The sequence below is a fragment of the Salmo salar genome, chromosome ssa18 (genome assembly GCF_905237065.1).
Source record: "Salmo salar chromosome ssa18, Ssal_v3.1, whole genome shotgun sequence".
Classification (NCBI taxonomy): domain Eukaryota; kingdom Metazoa; phylum Chordata; class Actinopteri; order Salmoniformes; family Salmonidae; genus Salmo; species Salmo salar.
Genome location: NC_059459.1, coordinates 69,781,984 through 69,803,164, shown reverse-complemented (window position 1 = coordinate 69,803,164; position 21,181 = coordinate 69,781,984). Strand labels below are relative to the sequence as shown.

Below are 21,181 nucleotides of genomic sequence, written 5' to 3'. Positions count from 1 at the left end.
ACAAATAATCACACAGCCATTTTCCAAGCAAGCATATATGTCACATAAACCCAAACCACAGCTAAATGCAGCACTAACCTTTGATGATCTTCATCAGATGACACTCCTAGGACATTATGTTATACAATACATGCATGTTTTGTTCAATCAAGTTCATATTTATATCAAAAACTAGCTTTTTACATTAGCATGTGATGTTCAGAACCAGCATACCCACCGAACACTTCCGGTGAATTTACTAAATGACTCATGATAAACGTTGACAAAATACATAACAATTATTTTAAGAATTATAGATACTGAACTCCTTTATGCAATCGCTATGTCCCATTTTAAAATAGCTTTTCGGCGAAAGCACATTTTGCAATATTCTGAGTACATAGCTCGGCCATCACAGGCTAGCTAATTTGACACCCACCAAGTTTGGGACAACCTAAACTCTGAATTACTATTAGAAAAATTGGATTAACTTTGCTGTTCTTCGTCAGGACTTCTACTTCAACCACAAATGTTGTTTTGGTTCCAAATAATCCATAGTTATATCCAAATACCTCCGTTTTGTTCGTGCGTTCAGGTCACTATCCGAAGGGTGACGCGCGAGCGCATTTCGTGACAAAAAAATTCAAAATATTCCATTACCGTACTTAGAAGCATGTCAAACGCTGTTTAAAATCAATTTTTATGCTATTTTTCTTGTAAAATAGCAATAATATTCCAACCGGGCAACGTTGTATTCATTCAAAGGCTGAAAGAACAAAATGGAGAAGTCTCGTGACCGCGCATCTCCAGTCTCACTGTCCCCAGGCTGACCACTCACAAACAGAGCTGCTGTACTTTGCCCAGACACAGCAAACATGCCATTCCACTTTCTGGCGGCTTTAGAGAGCCAAAGGAAACATTAGAAAGTGTCACGTTACAGCACAGATGCTGTAATGTCGATAGAGATGCAACAGAAGGACAACAAATTGTCAGACAGGGCCTTCCTGTATGGAATCATCTCAGGTTTTGGCCTGCCATATGAGTTCTGTTATACTCACAGACACCATTCAAACAGTTTTAGAAACTTTAGTGTTTTCTATCCAAATCTACTAATTATATGCATATTCTAGTTTCTGGGCAGGAGTAGTAACCAGATTAAATCGGGTACATTTTTTTATCCGGCCGTGAAAATACTGCCCCCTATCCTAAAGAAGTTAAGCAGACTACCATAGTCGCTGTGCCCAAGAACACTAAGGTAACCTGCCTAAATGACTACTGATCAGTTGCACTCACGTCTGTAGCCATGAAGTGATTTGAAAGGCTGGTCATGGCTCACATACACACCATTATCCCAGAAACCCTAGACCCACTCCAATTTGCATACCGCCCTAACAGATCCACAGATGATGCAATCTCTATTGCACTCCACACTACCCTTTCCCACTGGGACAAAAGGAACACCTATGTGAGAACCTATGAGGTATTCATTGACTATAGCTCAGTGTTCAACACCACAGTTCCCTCAAAGACCATCACTAAGCTAAGGACCCTGGGACTAAACACCTCCTTCTGCAACTGGATCCTGGACTTCCTGACGGGCTGCCCTCAGGTGGTAAGGGTAGGTAACAACACATCTGCCACGATGATCCTCGACACAGGTGCCCCTCAAGGGTGGGTGCTCAGTCTCCTCCTGTACTCCCTGTTCACTCATGACTGCACCACATCTGCAGTCCTCATGCCTCCTTGCAGCATGCCTAAGGCACGTTCCCGTAGTTGAGCATGGACCCTGGGCATCTTTCTTTTGGTGTCAGTAGAAAGGCCTCTTTTGTGTCCTAAATTTTCATAACTATGACCTTAATTGCCTACCGTCTGTAAGCTGTTAGTGTCTTAACGACCTTTCCACAGGTGCATGTTCATTAATTGTTTATGGTTCATTAAACAAGCATGGGAAACAGCGTTTAAACCCTTTACAATGAAGATCTGTGAAGTTATTTGGATTTTTACGAATGATCTTTCAACGACAGTATCCTGATAAAGGGATGTTACTTTTTTTGCTGAGTTTATATACTATGCGGTGTCAGAGGAAGGCTCAAAAAAATTTCAAAACTCCAGTCACCCAAGTCAGAGACTATTCTCTCTGCTATCGCACGGCAAGCGGTACCGAAGGGCCAAGTCTAGGACCAAAAGGATCCTTAACAGCTTCTACCCACAAGCCATAAGACTGCTGAACAAATAATGAAATTGGCATCCGGACATTTTACATTGACATGTCCCTCCTACCATTGTTTTTACACTGCTGCTACTCAATGCGTGTTATCTATGCATAGTCACTTTACCCCTACCTACATGTACAAAATAACTCTACTACCATTCCCCCACATATTGACTTGGTACCCATACCCCCTGTATATAGACTCATTATAGTTATTTTTATTATGTTACTTTTTATTTTAATTTGATTATTTATTACTTTAGTTTATTGAGTAAATATTTTCTTAACTCTTTCTTGAACTGCATTGTTGGTTAAGGGCTTGTAAGTAAGCATTTCACTGTAAGGTCTGTTGTATTTGGTGCATGTGACAAATACAATTTGATTTGATTTGATATGTGTAGTGTCCCAAAACATTTGATTTGTTCTGGAATCATGTGTTTTTTCCGAATGAGGCAATAACAAGTTACACTCTTTCCGAATGAATGGTGCTAAAAAAAAATGTGGAAATTGCACCTTTAAAATAAAGTACAGTAAGTATAAAGTATTTGGTAATCAGTAACCTGAATATGGCATGTTATTTATTTCAAGCTAATATTGGTGCAATGTGACTATCTTTGTTGTAGTGCTGAATACACACATCATCTCTGGACACTCTGAAGATGATGATGGTAGATATTTGTTCACTTCATCAAGCCTCCATCTTTTAATGCTTCATCCTATTTCTGTATTTGTGATTTTTAAAGCTGATTTTGGCTGGACATATTTTCAGTTTTTAGTGTGTGTATCATGCTGGTTTGATTTTGTGCAGGACCGGCGAAGGCTGTTCTGACCATACACCCCAACAGCTCCCAGATATTCAGAACTACATTTAATCATGATAGAGCAGATTCTATGTATGAATCAACTAACTTCATGTGTCTTTCTACAGCTCTGCCCAGAGCCTCAGTGAGTGTCTCTCCACAGGGTCTCCTCTACTCTGGAGAGACAGTCAGTCTGCAGTGTGACATACCAGGCTACACAGACTGGACGTACTACTGGTTCAGAGACAACCAACACCTTCCCAGTCAGACCAGTAAAGGTATCATATTCACCATCCCCATCACTCTGACTGGTCAGACTGGTCAGACTGGTCAGTATAGATGTGAGGGGCTGAGGACAGATCGGCCCCAGAGGTCACTACCCAGTGATGACGTCACCATCAGTGTCACTGGTAAGTTCACTATAGTCAGTATCACTATAACAGTGTCATTTGAAATAGTTACTCATGTATCCAGTTTAGGTAATATGTCTAATCTGTGATATGTTTTCACAGCTCTGCCCAAAGCTACACTAACTGTAGAACCAAACCCTGTGTTCCCTGGAGAGACAGTTACTTTTATGTGTTCAGTAGGGTCTTACAGTAGCTGGAGCTATAAGTGGTACAAAGACAGGAATGATAATGTAGTGTCCCAGTCTGGTTACAGTAACATTAGAGTCTCTCACATCAGTAAAGCTGCTGAGTCTGACCAGGGTCAGTACTGGTGTGAAGGGAACAGAGTGTCTAGACCCACATCTTCACAACCAAGTGATCCTGTCACTCTCACTGTAAAAGGTGAGTTACTTTGTTGTGCTTTATTGACGTTTTTGACTATTTATATTGAGTCAATCATGGTCTGCGTGTCAGAATTCTTCGTTACAGTGAGCTCTAAAATTATTGGGACAGTGAAACATATTTTCTGTTGTTCTGTTAAGCAATAACAAACATATTGTTAATTTAGTACAGTACAGAGTCATTGTTTATTGTATTTTATTGTCTACTGTACCCTTCTCTACTGTACTCTGCTGTACTGTACCCTACACTATTGTACTGTGCTCTACTGAACTGTACCCTACTCTACTGTACTGTGCCCTACTCTATTACAGTGTGCTCTACTGAACTTTACCCTGCTCTATTGTACTGTACTCTACTTAATTATATTCTACTCTATTGTAGTGTGCTCTACTGAACTCTACCCTACTATATTGCACTGTGCTCTACCTCACTGTACCCTACTACATTGTACTGTGCTCTACCGAACTGTACCCTGCTCCATTGTACTGTGCTCTACTGAACTGTACCCTACTCTATTGTACTGTGCTCTACTGTACTGTACTCTACTCTATTGTACTGTGCTCTACTGAACTGTACCCTACTCTACTGTACAGTGCTCTACTGTACTGTACTCTACTCTATTGTACTGTGCTCTACTGAACTGTACCCTACTCTATTGTACTGTGCTCTACTGAACTGTACCCTACTCTACTATACTGTACTGTACCCTACTGTACTATACCCTATTCTATTGTACTGTGCTCTACTTAACTTTACCCTGCTCTATTGTACTATACTCTACTGAACTGTACCCTACTCTACTGTACTGTGCCCTACTCTATTACAGTGTGCTCTACTGAACTTTACCCTGCTCTATTGTACTGTACTCTACTTAATTATATTTTACTCTATTGTAGTGTGCTCTACTGAACTGTACCCTACTCTACTATACTGTACTGTACCCTACTGTACTATACCCTATTCTATTGTACTGTGCTCTACTTAACTTTACCCTACTACATTGTACTGAGCTCTACCGAACTGTACCCTGCTCCATTGTACTGTGCTCTACTGAACTGTTCCCTACTCCATTGTATTGGGCTCTACTGTACTATACCCTACTCTATTGTACTGTACTCTACTGAACTGTACCCTACTCTACTGTACAGTGCTCTACTACCCTGCTCTATTGTATTGGTTATCTTATGCTTGTGTGCGGCTTCTCGGCCATGGAAACCCATATCATGAAGCTCCCGACGAACATTTATTGTGCTGAGTTTACTTTTGGAGGAAGTTTAGAACGCAGTAGTTAGTGTTTCACCCGAGGACAGACAATTTTTACGCGCTCCGCACTTCGGCACTTGACGGTCCCGTTCTGTGCGCTTGTGTGGCCTACCATATTGGAGCTGAGCCGTTGTTGCTCCTAGACGTTTCAACTTCACAATATCAGCACTTACAGTTGACCGGGTTAGCTCTAGCATGGCAGAAATTTGACAAACTGACATTAGAAAAGTGGCATCCTATGACGGTGTCACGTTGAAAGTCACTGAGCTCTTCAGTAAGGCCATTCTACTGCCAATGTTTGTCTATGGAGATTGCATGGCTGTGTGCTTGATTTTATACACATGTCAGCAACAGGTGAGGCTGAAAAATCCAAATCCACTAATTTGAAAGGGTATGCACATACTTTTGCATATACAGTTTATATATCTAAAATAATAGTTACCGTACTACTTACTGAAGTCAGATCATGCTTTGGAAAGATTGTTGCTCTGACTGCATTTGTCTTCATATAACTGTTTCCACAGCTCTGCCCACGGCCTCAGTGAAGATCGTCACTCCACAGGGTCTCCTCTACCCTGGAGAGACAGTCACTCTGCAGTGTGACATATCAGACTACACAGACTGGACGTACCGCTGGTTCAGATACAGTGAAGAGCTTCCCATTCAGACCAGAAAAACCATCATCTCTCTCTCTGACCAGGCTGGTCAGTACCAGTGTGTTGGGACGAGGAGAGGTCGGCCCCAGAAGTCAGATCACAGCTCAGCTCTCCCCATCATCATCACTGGTGAGCTCACTGTTTGTCTTCAATCTGGGCTTTCTAAATTTAAAGCCAATGGGGGTTAATCTAATTGCATACACTGGAAATTCTAACTGGAGTCAACATATGTAAAATATACTTTTATCACAACGTTACAGCAACAGCTGAATTACCAGGCATGTATCCAGATGTTTTGTGCTTTATTTTCACAGCTCTTCCCAAAACTACTCTGACTGTAAAGCCAAACCCTGCATACACTGGAGAGACAGTCACTCTGACGTGTTCAGTAGGGTCTTACAGTAGCTGGAGCTATAAGTGGTACAAAGACAGGAATGATAATGTAGTATCCCAGTCTGGTTACAGTAACATTGGAGTCTCTCACACGATCAGTAGAGCTGCTGAGTCTGACCAGGGTCAGTACAGGTGTGAAGGGAACAGAGTGTCTAGACCCACATCTTCACAACCAAGTGATCCTGTCACTCTCACTGTAAAAGGTGAGTTACTTTGTATTTTTGTCATGAAGATGGCCACTATATTTATACTGTGTCAGAAATCTTAGTTAAAGTATAGAGACAGTATTGGGACAGTATTGGTACAGTGTTGGGACAGTGTTGTTCTGTGAAGTCTCCAATCTCCAAAGCAATAACAAACATATTGTTAAAATAGTTTAGTACAGAGTCATTGTTTATACACCTATTTCTATTGAGAAGAGTCTGTCCTGTACACTGACTCCTAAACTTCATGTTTGAACATAAAGGAAAACATTTATATAGAGGTTTCATCTTTGTATCTGTGCCATTATGGTGTCTGTTACAACACGGGCAGCACATCTACATGTTAATGTTGCATGGTCCATGTTCTACCAACTGTGTTACAGAGGACCACCATGTGGGTAGTGGACACTTCAGGAAAAAGAGTAGAGTATTGAGATGAATAGCCAACAGGGGGTTCCAACCCTCCAAGACCCCAAACATTGACATCTATTTGAGCAAAACACTACTACAACTATATATTACTCTACTGAACTGCACCCTACTCTATTGTACTGTGCTCTACTGAACTGTACCCTACTCTATTTTACTGTGCTCTACTGAACTGTACCCTACTCTATTGTACTCCACTCTACTGAACTGAAACCCTACTCTATTGTACTGTGCTCTTTTGTACTGTACCCTACTCTACTGTACTACACTCTGCTGTACTGTACACTACTCTACTGTACCGTACCCTACTCTTTTGTACTGTGCTCTACTGACCTGTACCCTACTCTATTGTACTGTACCCTACTGTACTGTCCACTTCTCTATTGTACTGTACACTACTGAACTGTACCCTACTCTTTTGTACTGTACTCTACTGAACTGTACCCTACTGTACTCTACTGAACTGAAAGCCTACTCTTTTGTACTGTACCCTACTCTGCTGTACTGTACCCTACTCTACTGTACTTCACTCTGCTGTACTGTACCATACTCTACTGTACTCTAATTGAATGTTTTGCACTGTGCTCTACTGAACTGTACCCTACTCCATTGCACTGTACTCTACTGAACTGTACCCTACTCTATTTTACTGTGCTCTTCTGAACTGTTCCCTACTCTGTTGTACTGCACTCTACTGAACTGTACCTTTATCTACTGTACTCTACTGAACTGAAACCCTACTATATTGTACTGTGCTCTTTTGTACTGTACCCTACTCTACTGTACTACACTCTGCTGTACTGTACACTACTCTACTGTACTCTACTGTACTGTACCCTACACTTATGTACTGTGCTATTCTGACCTGTACCCTACTCTTTTGTACTGTGCTCTACTGACCTGTACCCTACTCTTTTGTACTGTGCTCTACTGACCTGTACCCTACTCTATTGTACTCTACCCTACTCTATTGTACTGTACTCTATTGTACTGTACCCTACTGTACTGTCCACTTCTCTATTGTACTGTACACTACTGAAATGTACCCTACTCTATTGTAGTGTGCGCTACTGAACTGTACCCTACTCTACTGAACTGTACCCTACTCCATTGTTCTCTACTCTAATGACTGAAACACTACTCTATTGTACTGTACTCTACTGAACTGTACCCTACTCTACTGTACTCTACTGAACTGAAAGCCTACTCTTTCTGTACTGTACCCTACTCTGCTGTACTGTACCCTACTCTACTGTACTTCACTCTGCTGTACTGTACCATACTCTGCTGTACTGTACCCTACTCTACTGTACACTAATTGAATGTTTTGCAGTGTGCTCTACTGAACTGTACCCTACTCTATTGCACTGTACTCTACTGAACTGTACCCTACTCTATTGTACTGTACTCTACTGAACTGTACCCTACTCTATTGTACTGTACTCTACTGTACTCTAGCTGAATGTATTGCTGTTAAAGGAATTTTATATCTCGATGATAATAATCAATAATCAATTCGCCTTGACTAATGCCCAAGGTTTGTAAGACAATGGGTTAAAATAATTAGGCAAGGACTCAGCTTTCTGCAAAAGGTTTCTGTAGCTTTATTCAGAGAACGTTCTGAGGTCAGGATAACAAAACAGTCATTATATAGTTCTTGCTAACTTACGCACATGCATTTACACACAATCCATTGGTGACCTGCATCCCCCATAAACTTCTCACACTGTTTATCACTATCCAGAGCTCAGCCAGTTCTTTTCCCTCAAGGTTAAGAACTCTTTGAAGCTTTTACTCCCTTGACCATCTGTCCCTCTATCTCTCTATACTAATTGCATACACACATTTCTTTCCCTCTCCAGTGGTTCCTGGACTTTCCGGAACTAATCAGACTAATCGATCCCTACATTGATCATTACATTGATTATTCATTAAACCTGCTGTATGACTAATAATTCATCATGGTTTATTGATTCATTTACATTTATTAGATAATTCTCTTATCAATTGCTCTGTGCTCTACTGTAGCCTACTCTACTGTCCTGTGCTCTACTGAACTATACCCTACTCTATTGCAATGTACTCAACTGAACTGTACCCAACTCTATTGTACTGTACTCTACTGAACTACACCCTACTCTATTGTACTGCGCTCTACTGAACTGTACCCTACTCTATTGTAATGTGCTGAACTAAATTGTACCTTACTCTATTGTAATGTACTCTACTGTACTGTACCCTACCCTACTGTAATCTACTGTACTGTACCCTACTCTATTGCACTCTGCTCTACTGAACTGTACCCAACTCTATTATACTGTGCTCTACTGTACTGTACCCTACTCCAATGTACTGTAGTCTACTGTACTGTACCCTACTCTATTGTACTGTACCCTACTCTATTGTACTGTACTCTATTGTACTGTACCCTACTGTACTGTCCACTTCTCTATTGTACTGTACACTACTGAAATGTACCCTACTCTATTGTAGTGTGCGCTACTGAACTGTACCCTACTCTACTGAACTGTACCCTACTCTACTGTACTGTGCCCTACTCTATTACAGTGTGCTCTACTGAACTTTACCCTGCTCTATTGTACTGTACTCTACTTAATTATATTCTACTCTATTGTAGTGTGCTCTACTGAACTCTACCCTACTATATTGCACTGTGCTCTACCTCACTGTACCCTACTACATTGTACTGTGCTCTACCGAACTGTACCCTGCTCCATTGTACTGTGCTCTACTGAACTGTACCCTACTCTATTGTACTGTGCTCTACTCTATTGTACTGTGCTCTACTGAACTGTACCCTACTCTACTGTACAGTGCTCTACTGTACTGTACTCTACTCTATTGTACTGTGCTCTACTGAACTGTACCCTACTCTATTGTACTGTGCTCTACTGAACTGTACCCTACTCTACTATACTGTACTGTACCCTACTGTACTATACCCTATTCTATTGTACTGTGCTCTACTTAACTTTACCCTGCTCTATTGTACTATACTCTACTGAACTGTACCCTACTCTACTGTACTGTGCCCTACTCTATTACAGTGTGCTCTACTGAACTTTACCCTGCTCTATTGTACTGTACTCTACTTAATTATATTTTACTCTATTGTAGTGTGCTCTACTGAACTCTACCCTACTCTATAGCACTGTGCTCTACTGCACTGTACCCTACTACATTGTACTGAGCTCTACCGAACTGTACCCTGCTCCATTGTACTGTGCTCTACTGAACTGTACCCTACTCCATTGTATTGGGCTCTACTGTACTATACCCTACTCTATTGTAATGTGCTGAACTAAATTGTACCTTACTCTATTGTAATGTACTCTACTGTACTGTACCCTACCCTACTGTACTCTACTGTACTGTACCCTACTCTATTGCACTCTGCTCTACTGAACTGTACCCAACTCTATTATACTGTGCTCTACTGTACTGTACCCTACTCCAATGTACTGTAGTCTACTGTACTGTACCCTACTCTATTGTACTGTACCCTACTCTATTGTACTGTACTCTATTGTACTGTACCCTACTGTACTGTCCACTTCTCTATTGTACTGTACACTACTGAAATGTACCCTACTCTATTGTAGTGTGCGCTACTGAACTGTACCCTACTCTACTGAACTGTACCCTACTCTACTGTACTGTGCCCTACTCTATTACAGTGTGCTCTACTGAACTTTACCCTGCTCTATTGTACTGTACTCTACTTAATTATATTCTACTCTATTGTAGTGTGCTCTACTGAACTCTACCCTACTATATTGCACTGTGCTCTACCTCACTGTACCCTACTACATTGTACTGTGCTCTACCGAACTGTACCCTGCTCCATTGTACTGTGCTCTACTGAACTGTACCCTACTCTATTGTACTGTGCTCTACTCTATTGTACTGTGCTCTACTGAACTGTACCCTACTCTACTGTACAGTGCTCTACTGTACTGTACTCTACTCTATTGTACTGTGCTCTACTGAACTGTACCCTACTCTATTGTACTGTGCTCTACTGAACTGTACCCTACTCTACTATACTGTACTGTACCCTACTGTACTATACCCTATTCTATTGTACTGTGCTCTACTTAACTTTACCCTGCTCTATTGTACTATACTCTACTGAACTGTACCCTACTCTACTGTACTGTGCCCTACTCTATTACAGTGTGCTCTACTGAACTTTACCCTGCTCTATTGTACTGTACTCTACTTAATTATATTTTACTCTATTGTAGTGTGCTCTACTGAACTCTACCCTACTCTATAGCACTGTGCTCTACTGCACTGTACCCTACTACATTGTACTGAGCTCTACCGAACTGTACCCTGCTCCATTGTACTGTGCTCTACTGAACTGTACCCTACTCCATTGTATTGGGCTCTACTGTACTATACCCTACTCTATTGTACTGTACTCTACTGAACTGTACCCTACTCTACTGTACAGTGCTCTACTACCCTGCTCTATTGTATTGGTTATCTTATGCTTGTGTGCGGCTTCTCGGCCATGGAAACCCATATCATGAAGCTCCCGACGAACATTTATTGTGCTGAGTTTACTTTTGGAGGAAGTTTAGAACGCAGTAGTTAGTGTTTCAACCGAGGACAGACAATTTTTACGCGCTCCGCACTTCGGCACTTGACGGTCCCGTTCTGTGCGCTTGTGTGGCCTACCATATTGGAGCTGAGCCGTTGTTGCTCCTAGACGTTTCAACTTCACAATATCAGCACTTACAGTTGACCGGGTTAGCTCTAGCATGGCAGAAATTTGACAAACTGACGTTAGAAAAGTGGCATCCTATGACGGTGTCACGTTGAAAGTCACTGAGCTCTTCAGTAAGGCCATTCTACTGCCAATGTTTGTCTATGGAGATTGCATGGCTGTGTGCTTGATTTTATACACATGTCAGCAACAGGCGAGGCTGAAAAATCCAAATCCACTAATTTGAAAGGGTATGCACATACTTTTGCATATACAGTTTATATATCTAAAATAATAGTTACCGTACTACTTACTGAAGTCAGATCATGCTTTGGAAAGATTGTTGCTCTGACTGCATTTGTCTTCATATAACTGTTTCCACAGCTCTGCCCACGGCCTCAGTGAAGATCGTCACTCCACAGGGTCTCCTCTACCCTGGAGAGACAGTCACTCTGCAGTGTGACATATCAGACTACACAGACTGGACGTACCGCTGGTTCAGATACAGTGAAGAGCTTCCCATTCAGACCAGAAAAACCATCATCTCTCTCTCTGACCAGGCTGGTCAGTACCAGTGTGTTGGGACGAGGAGAGGTCGGCCCCAGAAGTCAGATCACAGCTCAGCTCTCCCCATCATCATCACTGGTGAGCTCACTGTTTGTCTTCAATCTGGGCTTTCTAAATTTAAAGCCAATGGGGGTTAATCTAATTGCATACACTGGAAATTCTAACTGGAGTCAACATATGTAAAATATACTTTTATCACAACGTTACAGCAACAGCTGAATTACCAGGCATGTATCCAGATGTTTTGTGCTTTATTTTCACAGCTCTTCCCAAAACTACTCTGACTGTAAAGCCAAACCCTGCATACACTGGAGAGACAGTCACTCTGACGTGTTCAGTAGGGTCTTACAGTAGCTGGAGCTATAAGTGGTACAAAGACAGGAATGATAATGTAGTGTCCCAGTCTGGTTACAGTAACATTAGAGTCTCTCACATCAGTAAAGCTGCTGAGTCTGACCAGGGTCAGTACTGGTGTGAAGGGAACAGAGTGTCTAGACCCACATCTTCACAACCAAGTGATCCTGTCACTCTCACTGTAAAAGGTGAGTTACTTTGTATTTTTGTCATGAAGATGGCCACTATATTTATACTGTGTCAGAAATCTTAGTTAAAGTATAGAGACAGTATTGGGACAGTATTGGTACAGTGTTGGGACAGTGTTGTTCTGTGAAGTCTCCAATCTCCAAAGCAATAACAAACATATTGTTAAAATAGTTTAGTACAGAGTCATTGTTTATACACCTATTTCTATTGAGAAGAGTCTGTCCTGTACACTGACTCCTAAACTTCATGTTTGAACATAAAGGAAAACATTTATATAGAGGTTTCATCTTTGTATCTGTGCCATTATGGTGTCTGTTACAACACGGGCAGCACATCTACATGTTAATGTTGCATGGTCCATGTTCTACCAACTGTGTTACAGAGGACCACCATGTGGGTAGTGGACACTTCAGGAAAAAGAGTAGAGTATTGAGATGAATAGCCAACAGGGGGTTCCAACCCTCCAAGACCCCAAACATTGACATCTATTTGAGCAAAACACTACTACAACTATATATTACTCTACTGAACTGCACCCTACTCTATTGTACTGTGCTCTACTGAACTGTACCCTACTCTATTTTACTGTGCTCTACTGAACTGTACCCTACTCTATTGTACTCCACTCTACTGAACTGAAACCCTACTCTATTGTACTGTGCTCTTTTGTACTGTACCCTACTCTACTGTACTACACTCTGCTGTACTGTACACTACTCTACTGTACCGTACCCTACTCTTTTGTACTGTGCTCTACTGACCTGTACCCTACTCTATTGTACTGTACCCTACTGTACTGTCCACTTCTCTATTGTACTGTACACTACTGAACTGTACCCTACTCTTTTGTACTGTACTCTACTGAACTGTACCCTACTGTACTCTACTGAACTGAAAGCCTACTCTTTTGTACTGTACCCTACTCTGCTGTACTGTACCCTACTCTACTGTACTTCACTCTTCTGTACTGTACCATACTCTACTGTACTCTAATTGAATGTTTTGCACTGTGCTCTACTGAACTGTACCCTACTCCATTGCACTGTACTCTACTGAACTGTACCCTACTCTATTTTACTGTGCTCTTCTGAACTGTTCCCTACTCTGTTGTACTGCACTCTACTGAACTGTACCTTTATCTACTGTACTCTACTGAACTGAAACCCTACTATATTGTACTGTGCTCTTTTGTACTGTACCCTACTCTACTGTACTACACTCTGCTGTACTGTACTGTACACTACTCTACTGTACTCTACTGTACTGTACCCTACACTTATGTACTGTGCTATTCTGACCTGTACCCTACTCTTTTGTACTGTGCTCTACTGACCTGTACCCTACTCTTTTGTACTGTGCTCTACTGACCTGTACCCTACTCTATTGTACTGTACCCTACTCTAATGTACTGTAGTCTACTGTACTGTACCCTACTCTATTGTACTGTACCCTACTCTATTGTACTGTACTCTATTGTACTGTACCCTACTGTACTGTCCACTTCTCTATTGTACTGTACACTACTGAAATGTACCCTACTCTATTGTAGTGTGCGCTACTGAACTGTACCCTACTCTACTGAACTGTACCCTACTCCATTGTTCTCTACTCTAATGACTGAAACACTACTCTATTGTACTGTACTCTACTGAACTGTACCCTACTCTACTGTACTCTACTGAACTGAAAGCCTACTCTTTCTGTACTGTACCCTACTCTGCTGTACTGTACCCTACTCTACTGTACTTCACTCTGCTGTACTGTACCATACTCTGCTGTACTGTACCCTACTCTACTGTACACTAATTGAATGTTTTGCAGTGTGCTCTACTGAACTGTACCCTACTCTATTGCACTGTACTCTACTGAACTGTACCCTACTCTATTGTACTGTACTCTACTGAACTGTACCCTACTCTATTGTACTGTACTCTACTGTACTCTAGCTGAATGTATTGCTGTTAAAGGAATTTTATATCTCGATGATAATGATCAATAATCAATTCGCCTTGACTAATGCCCAAGGTTTGTAAGACAATGTGTTAAAATAATTAAGCAAGGACTCAGCTTTCTGCAAAAGGTTTCTGTAGCTTTATTCAGAGAACGTTCTGAGGTCAGGATAACAAAACAGTCATTATATAGTTCTTGCTAACTTACGCACATGCATTTACACACAATCCGTTGGTGACCTGCATCCCCCATAAACTTCTCACACTGTTTATCACTATCCAGAGCTCAGCCTGTTCTTTTCCCTCAAGGTTAAGAACTCTTTGAAGCTTTTACTCCCTTGACCATCTGTCCCTCTATCTCTCTATACTAATTGCATACACACATTTCTTTCCATCTCCAGTGGTTCCTGGACTTTCCGGAACTAATCAGACTAATCGATCCCTACATTGATCATTACATTGATTATTCATTAAACCTGCTGTATGACTAATAATTCATCATGGTTTATTGATTCATTTACATTTATTAGATAATTCTCTTATCAATTGCTCTGTGCTCTACTGTAGCCTATGTTTAGTAATTGGGATTGGGGCCTTCAATTGGAGGCAGCTGGTTATCGTTGCCTCTGATTGAAGGCCCTATAATTAGGAGTATGTTTGTTTTGGGAATTGTGGGAGGTTGTTTTGCACTGCTAGGGTTAGCCTGCAAACTGTTATGTTTTCGTCCGTTTGCTTGTTTTTGTGAAGTGTTTGTGGTTATTTAAAATAAACGTCAAAATGAGCACTCAACCCGCTGCGCCTTGGTCCAATTCATACGACGGACGTTACAAGTAAGGCCATTCTACTGCCAAGGTTTGTCTATGGAGATTGCATGGCTGTGTGCTTGATTTTATACACATGTCAGCAACGGGTGAGGCTGAAAAAGCCGTATCTACTAACTTGAAAGGGTATCCACATACTTTTGCATATATAGTTTATATGTCTAAATTAATAGTTACCGTACTACTTACTGAAGTCAGATCATACTTTGGAAAGATTGGTGCTCTGACTGCATTTGTCTTCATATAACTGTTTCCACAGCTCTGCCCACGGCCTTAGTGAAGATCGTCACTCCACAGGGTCTCCTCTACCCTGGAGAGACAGTCACTCTGCAGTGTGACATATCAGACTACACAGGCTGGACGTACCGCTGGTTCAGATACAACGAAGAGCTTCCCATTCAGACCAGAAAAAACATCATCTCTCTCTCTGACCAGGCTGGTCAGTACCAGTGTGTTGGGACGAGGAGAGGTCGGCCCCAGAAGTCAGATCACAGCTCAGCTCTCCCCATCATCATCACTGGTGAGCTCACTGTTTGTCTTCAATCTGAGCTTTCTAAATTTAAAGCCAATGAGGGTTAATCTAATTGCATACACTGGAAATTCTAACTGAATGGAGTCAACATATGTAAAATATACTTTTATCACAACGTTACAGCAACAGCTGAATTACCAGGCATGTATCCAGATGTTTTGTGCTTTATTTTCACAGCTCTTCCCAATACTACTCTGACTGTAAAGCCAAACTCTGCATACACTAGAGAGACAGTTACTCTGACGTGTTCAGTAGGGTCTGACAGTATCTGGAGCTATAAGTGGTACAAAGACAGCAATGATAATGTAGTATCCCAGTCTGGTTACAGTAACATTAGAGTCTCTCACACCATCAGTAGAGCTGCTGAGTCTGACCAGGGTCAGTACTGGTGTGAAGGGAGCAGAGTGTCTAGACCCACATCTTCACAACCTAGTAATGCTATTACTCTCACTGTAAAAGGTGAGTTACTTTGTATTTTTGTCATAAAGATGGCCACTATTTATATTGTGTCAGAAATCTTAGTTAAAGTATAGGGACAGTGTTGTTCTGTGAAGTCTCCAATCTCCAAAGCAATAACAAACATATTGTTAAAATAGTTTAGTACAGAGTAATTGTTTATACACATGCAGTATTTCTATTGAGAGGAGTATGTCCTGTACACTTACTCCTAAACTTCATGTTTGAACATAAAGGAAAACATTATTTATATAGAGGTTTCATCTTTGTATCTGTGCCATTATGGTGTCTGTTACAACACGGGCAGCACATCTACATGTTAATGTTACATGGTCCATGTTCTACCAACTGTGTTACAGAGGACCACCATGTGGGTAGTGGACACTTCAGGAAAAAGAGTAGAGTATTGAGATGTATAGCCAACAGGGGGCTCCAACCCTCTAAGAACCCAAACACTGACATCTATTTGACCAAAACACTACTACTATTCACTACTCTACTGTACTGTACTCTACTGTACTATACTGTACTGTACCCTACTCTATTGTGCTGTGCTCTACTGAACTGTACCCTACTCTACTGTACTCTACTGTACTGTACCCTACTCTACTGTACTGTACTCTACTGTACTGTACCCTACTGTACTGTACCCTACCCTACTGAACTGTGCTCTACTGAACTGTACTCTACTGTACCCTACTCTACTGTACTGTACCCTATTCTGTTGTACTGTGCTCAACTGAACTGTACCCTACTCTATTGGACTCTACTCTACTGAACTGTACCCTACTCTATTGTACTGTGCTCTACTGAAGTGTACCCTACTCTATTGTACTGTACTCTACTGTACTCTAGTGGAATGTATTTTACTGTGTTCTACTGTATTGTGCTTTTCTGTACTGTACCCTACTCTACTCTACTTTCCTGTACTTTACTGTGCTCTATTTTACTGTGTTCTACTGTACTCAAGTTTAATCTACTTGAGTTTCTTACGATTGAAGAAAGGGCCCATGGACTCGGGATCTAGTGGTCTTGGTCTTGGGACCACTCGGGATCTAGTGGTCTTGGTCTTCAACTTGTTATGGTCTCAATTCACTGGTTCTGGAAATTGGGACCAATGTTCTGGTCTTAAACTTGGTTTACAAACCATAGGCAACCCATGGACTTAGATAGACATTGTCTACCTGTATGTCCCATTATGGCATCTATGAGAGCATGGGCAGCTTCATTGAGGCCATCTCCATTTAGAAATCATCAACTGTCTTCTACTACTTCTATGAGTTGGCAAACAAATTGAAAGGGTGTACACTGCCACCTAGTGTGTGTGGACAGGTATAAAGTCAAGGTTGAGGATTTACTGCCACCTGCAGTTATGGAATGTTTACTCACGATTATAATTAATTGGGTATCCCCCCTGATGACCTGTATGGAATTCTGTGATCCTTTCGTAACCCATAGGAAGTCCAACCCAGTTGATACTTAAAAATTGTGAAAGTCCTCAATAGTGCTGCCCATGCTAAAACATGCTTTTGGGCACTAGAGTCCTCTATCTTTCTCTGAGGCAACCCAAGTGCTGAAAGACAATACTCTCTGATCATTGGCTGATAACTCCCAAACCATAGAAATCCCCACCCAGTTGACTTCTTTAAATGGTGGAAGTCATCAATGGCAATGTTTATAGCAAAATTCGTTTTATACATCTAGCTTTCGCTATTTTTGAGATCTTACATCGAAACACCTGCTCTTTTGCCAAAATAATGATAGGAAAAGTGATAATTAAACATCTAACAACATAAGTAATTAGATGCATAAGTAATTAAATCAATCAACAAGTTCCTGATTAATACAATCAACATTGAACATTTTACAAAGAACAATAGAGATTATATTTCTCAAATTCAATTTAAAGGTTTTGAAAGTTGGTTAAAAATCATGTTTTTACTGTTTAGTTAATTTGGTATGCAAATACAGTTTCTAAAATGAATCTGTAATAGGTTAATCAAAATGACCACTACTGTTCATGGTGCTCCCTTTATTGCTTCTATTTCACTATGTTTCTGTAGTGACCAGTTTAGTGTGGTGGTAAGGAATTCAGGTATGCAATACAAACAAAGTGTGTGAGAAGTATATATGTCTATCTGACAGATGTTGGAAGACGTGTGTTGAAAGTTGGGCAAAATAGGATACAAATTAGAAAACAAATGTAAAGCCCCAATGTGCACCACTTCTGTAGAATGATCCATAAACAAATTATAGTTTTAACATTGTTTTGAGGCTTTACATTGTTTACAAACATTGGAGTAAAACCAGATTATATTCTTCAAGAATCAATACCGGTATACATTATCATTCATTTATAAGTCCAAAAATGGATGTAGCAACTAACTATTCTAGCTTTAAATTCAACATACAATGGGGCAAAAAAGTATTTAGTCAGCCACCAATTGTGCAAGTTCTCCCACTTAAAAAGATGAGAAAGGCCTGTAATTTTCATCATAGGTACACTTCAACTATGACAGAGAAAATGAGAAGAAAAATCCAGAAAATCACATTGTAGGATTTTTAATGAATTTATTTGCAAATGATGGTGGAAAATAAGTATTTGTTCAATAACAAAAGTTTATCTCAATACTTTGCCAACAAAGGGTATATAACAATGACACAGGTCAAACGTTTTCTGTAAGTCTTCACAAGGTTTTCACACACTGTTGCTGGTATTTTGGCCCATTCCTCCGTGCAGATCTCCTCTAGAGCAGTGATATTTTGGGGCTGGGCAACACGGACTTTCAACTCCCTGCAAAGATCTTCTATGGGGTTGAGATCTGGAGACTGGCTAGGCCACTCCAGGACCTTGAAATGCTTCTTACGAAGCCACTCCTTCGTTGCCTGGGCGGTGTGTTTGGGATCATTGTCATGCTGAAAGACCCAGCCACGTTTCATCTTCAATGCCCTTGCTGATGGAAAGAGGTTTTCACTCAAAATCTCACGATACATGGCACCATTCTTTCCTTTACACGGATCAGTCGTCCTGGTCCATTTGCAGAAAAACAGCCCCAAAGCATGATGTTTCCACCCCCATGCTTCACAGTAGGTATGGTGTTCTTTGGATGCAACTCAGCATTGTTTGTCCTCCAAACACGACGAGTTGAGTTTTTACCAAAAAGTTATATTTTGGTTTCATCTAACCATATGTCAGTCTCCCAATCCTCTTCTGGATCATCCAAATGCTCTCTAGCAAACTTCAGACGGGCCTGGACATGTACTGGCTTAAGCAGGGGGACACGTCTGGCACTGCAGGATTTGAGTCCCTGGCGGCGTAGTGTGTTACTGATGGTAGGCTTTGTTACTTTGGTCCCAGCTCTCTGCAGGTCATTCACTAGGTCCCCCGTGTGGTTCTGGGATTTTTGCTCACTGTTCTTGTGATCATTTTGACCCCACGGGGTGAGATCTTGCGTGGAGCCCCAGATCGAGGGAGATTACCAGTGGTCTTGTATGTCTTCCATTTCCTAATAATTGCTCCCACAGTTGATTTCTTCAAACCAAGCTGCTTACCTATTGCAGATTCAGTCTTCCCAGCCTGGTGCAGGTCTACAATTTTGTTTCTGGTGTCCTTTGACAGCTCTTTGGTCTTGGCCATAGTGAAGTTTGGAGTGTGACTGTTTGAGGTTGTGGACAGGTGTCTTTTATACTGATAACAAGTTCAAACAGGTGCCATTAATACAGGTAACGAGTGGAGGACAGAGGAGCCTCTTAAAGAAGTTACAGGTCTGTGAGAGCCAGAAATCTTGCTTGTTTGTAGGTGACCAAATACTTATTTTCCACCATAATTTGCAAATAAATTCATAAAAAATCCTACAATGTGATTTCTGGATTTTTTTTTCTCATTTTGTCTGTCATAGTTGACGTGTACCTATGATGAAAATTACAGGCCTCTCTCATCTTTTTAAGTGGGAGAACTTGCACAATTGTTGGCTGACTAAATACTTTTTTGCTCCACTGTACACCTATAATGAACTTTCTGACCGGGAGACCTTGTTTTCGTTCAAACACTGAAAATAGAAAATGGAGTCTTCACATGCACCCGTGTCATTGTTCTCAGAACGACCACTTTCCAAAACCCCTACTGTTTTTCGCCCAGGGACTGCAGAGATCTCATTCCACATTCTGGCGCCTTATGGGAGCCTTAGAAAATGTCACGTTACAGCAGAGATCCTCTATTTTCGATAAAGAGGCTATAGAAGGACAAGAAATGGTCAGACAGGGCACTTTCCATATAGAATCTTCTCAGGTTTTGGCCTGCCATATGAGTTCTGTTATACTCACAGACACCATTCAAACAGTTTTAGAAACTTTAGGGTGTTTTCTATCCAAATCAAATAATTATATGCATATTCTAGTTTCTGGGCAGGAGTAATAACCAGATTAAATCGGGTATGTTTTTTTTATCCGGCCGTGAAAATACTGCCCCATATCCTAAACAGGTTAAGACACTCCCCTTTCTCTCCAATCCTTACATTTTATGGCTCTACAGGAAGCTAATAAAGAGGGTAACAGGATTCCAAACATTTATTACTCTCTTAAGAGAATCTGTCCTCACCTCCTGAACTCAACCCCTCTTTCATCTAATACGCAGATGTCCATCTGTCTCCCCTGTATCAACACATCTCTCTCCTCTCCTCCATCAAACACCTTCCAAAGCCTTCCTCTTTCTTCTGAGAACCATTAAATTCTAACATAACCCAGTCTCTTTCATTTCCTATCATTAATTTAATATCTCAATGTTCAAAGTTTAGCCGATCCCAACACCGCTAAATCGAAGGAAATTTCTAAGGATTCCATATGTTTTGATATT

The 21,181-nt window shown here is 41.0% G+C and overlaps 1 protein-coding gene across 20 annotated transcripts in view; it reads left to right on the top strand.

The window, feature by feature from the left end:
• LOC106577870 (immunoglobulin superfamily member 1) overlaps nt 1-21,181 on the top strand; it is a 120,121-nt gene that overhangs the window by 90,475 nt on the left and 8,465 nt on the right. For 12 of the 20 annotated variants that reach the window (XM_045700466.1, XM_045700462.1, XM_045700460.1 and 9 more), the window contains 8 exons: nt 3,120-3,401; nt 3,504-3,782; nt 5,570-5,830; nt 6,016-6,297; nt 11,846-12,106; nt 12,292-12,570; nt 15,601-15,861; nt 16,051-16,332. In XM_045700466.1, the coding sequence (XP_045556422.1) occupies nt 3,120-3,401; nt 3,504-3,782; nt 5,570-5,830; nt 6,016-6,297; nt 11,846-12,106; nt 12,292-12,570; nt 15,601-15,861; nt 16,051-16,332 (2,187 nt within the window). Of the gene's footprint in view, nt 1-2,814; nt 2,860-3,119; nt 3,402-3,503; nt 3,783-5,569; nt 5,831-6,015; nt 6,298-11,845; nt 12,107-12,291; nt 12,571-15,600; nt 15,862-16,050; nt 16,333-21,181 lie in introns of all 20 variants that reach the window. The other 8 variants (XM_045700473.1, XM_045700478.1, XM_045700477.1 and 5 more) reach the window with 6 other exon arrangements.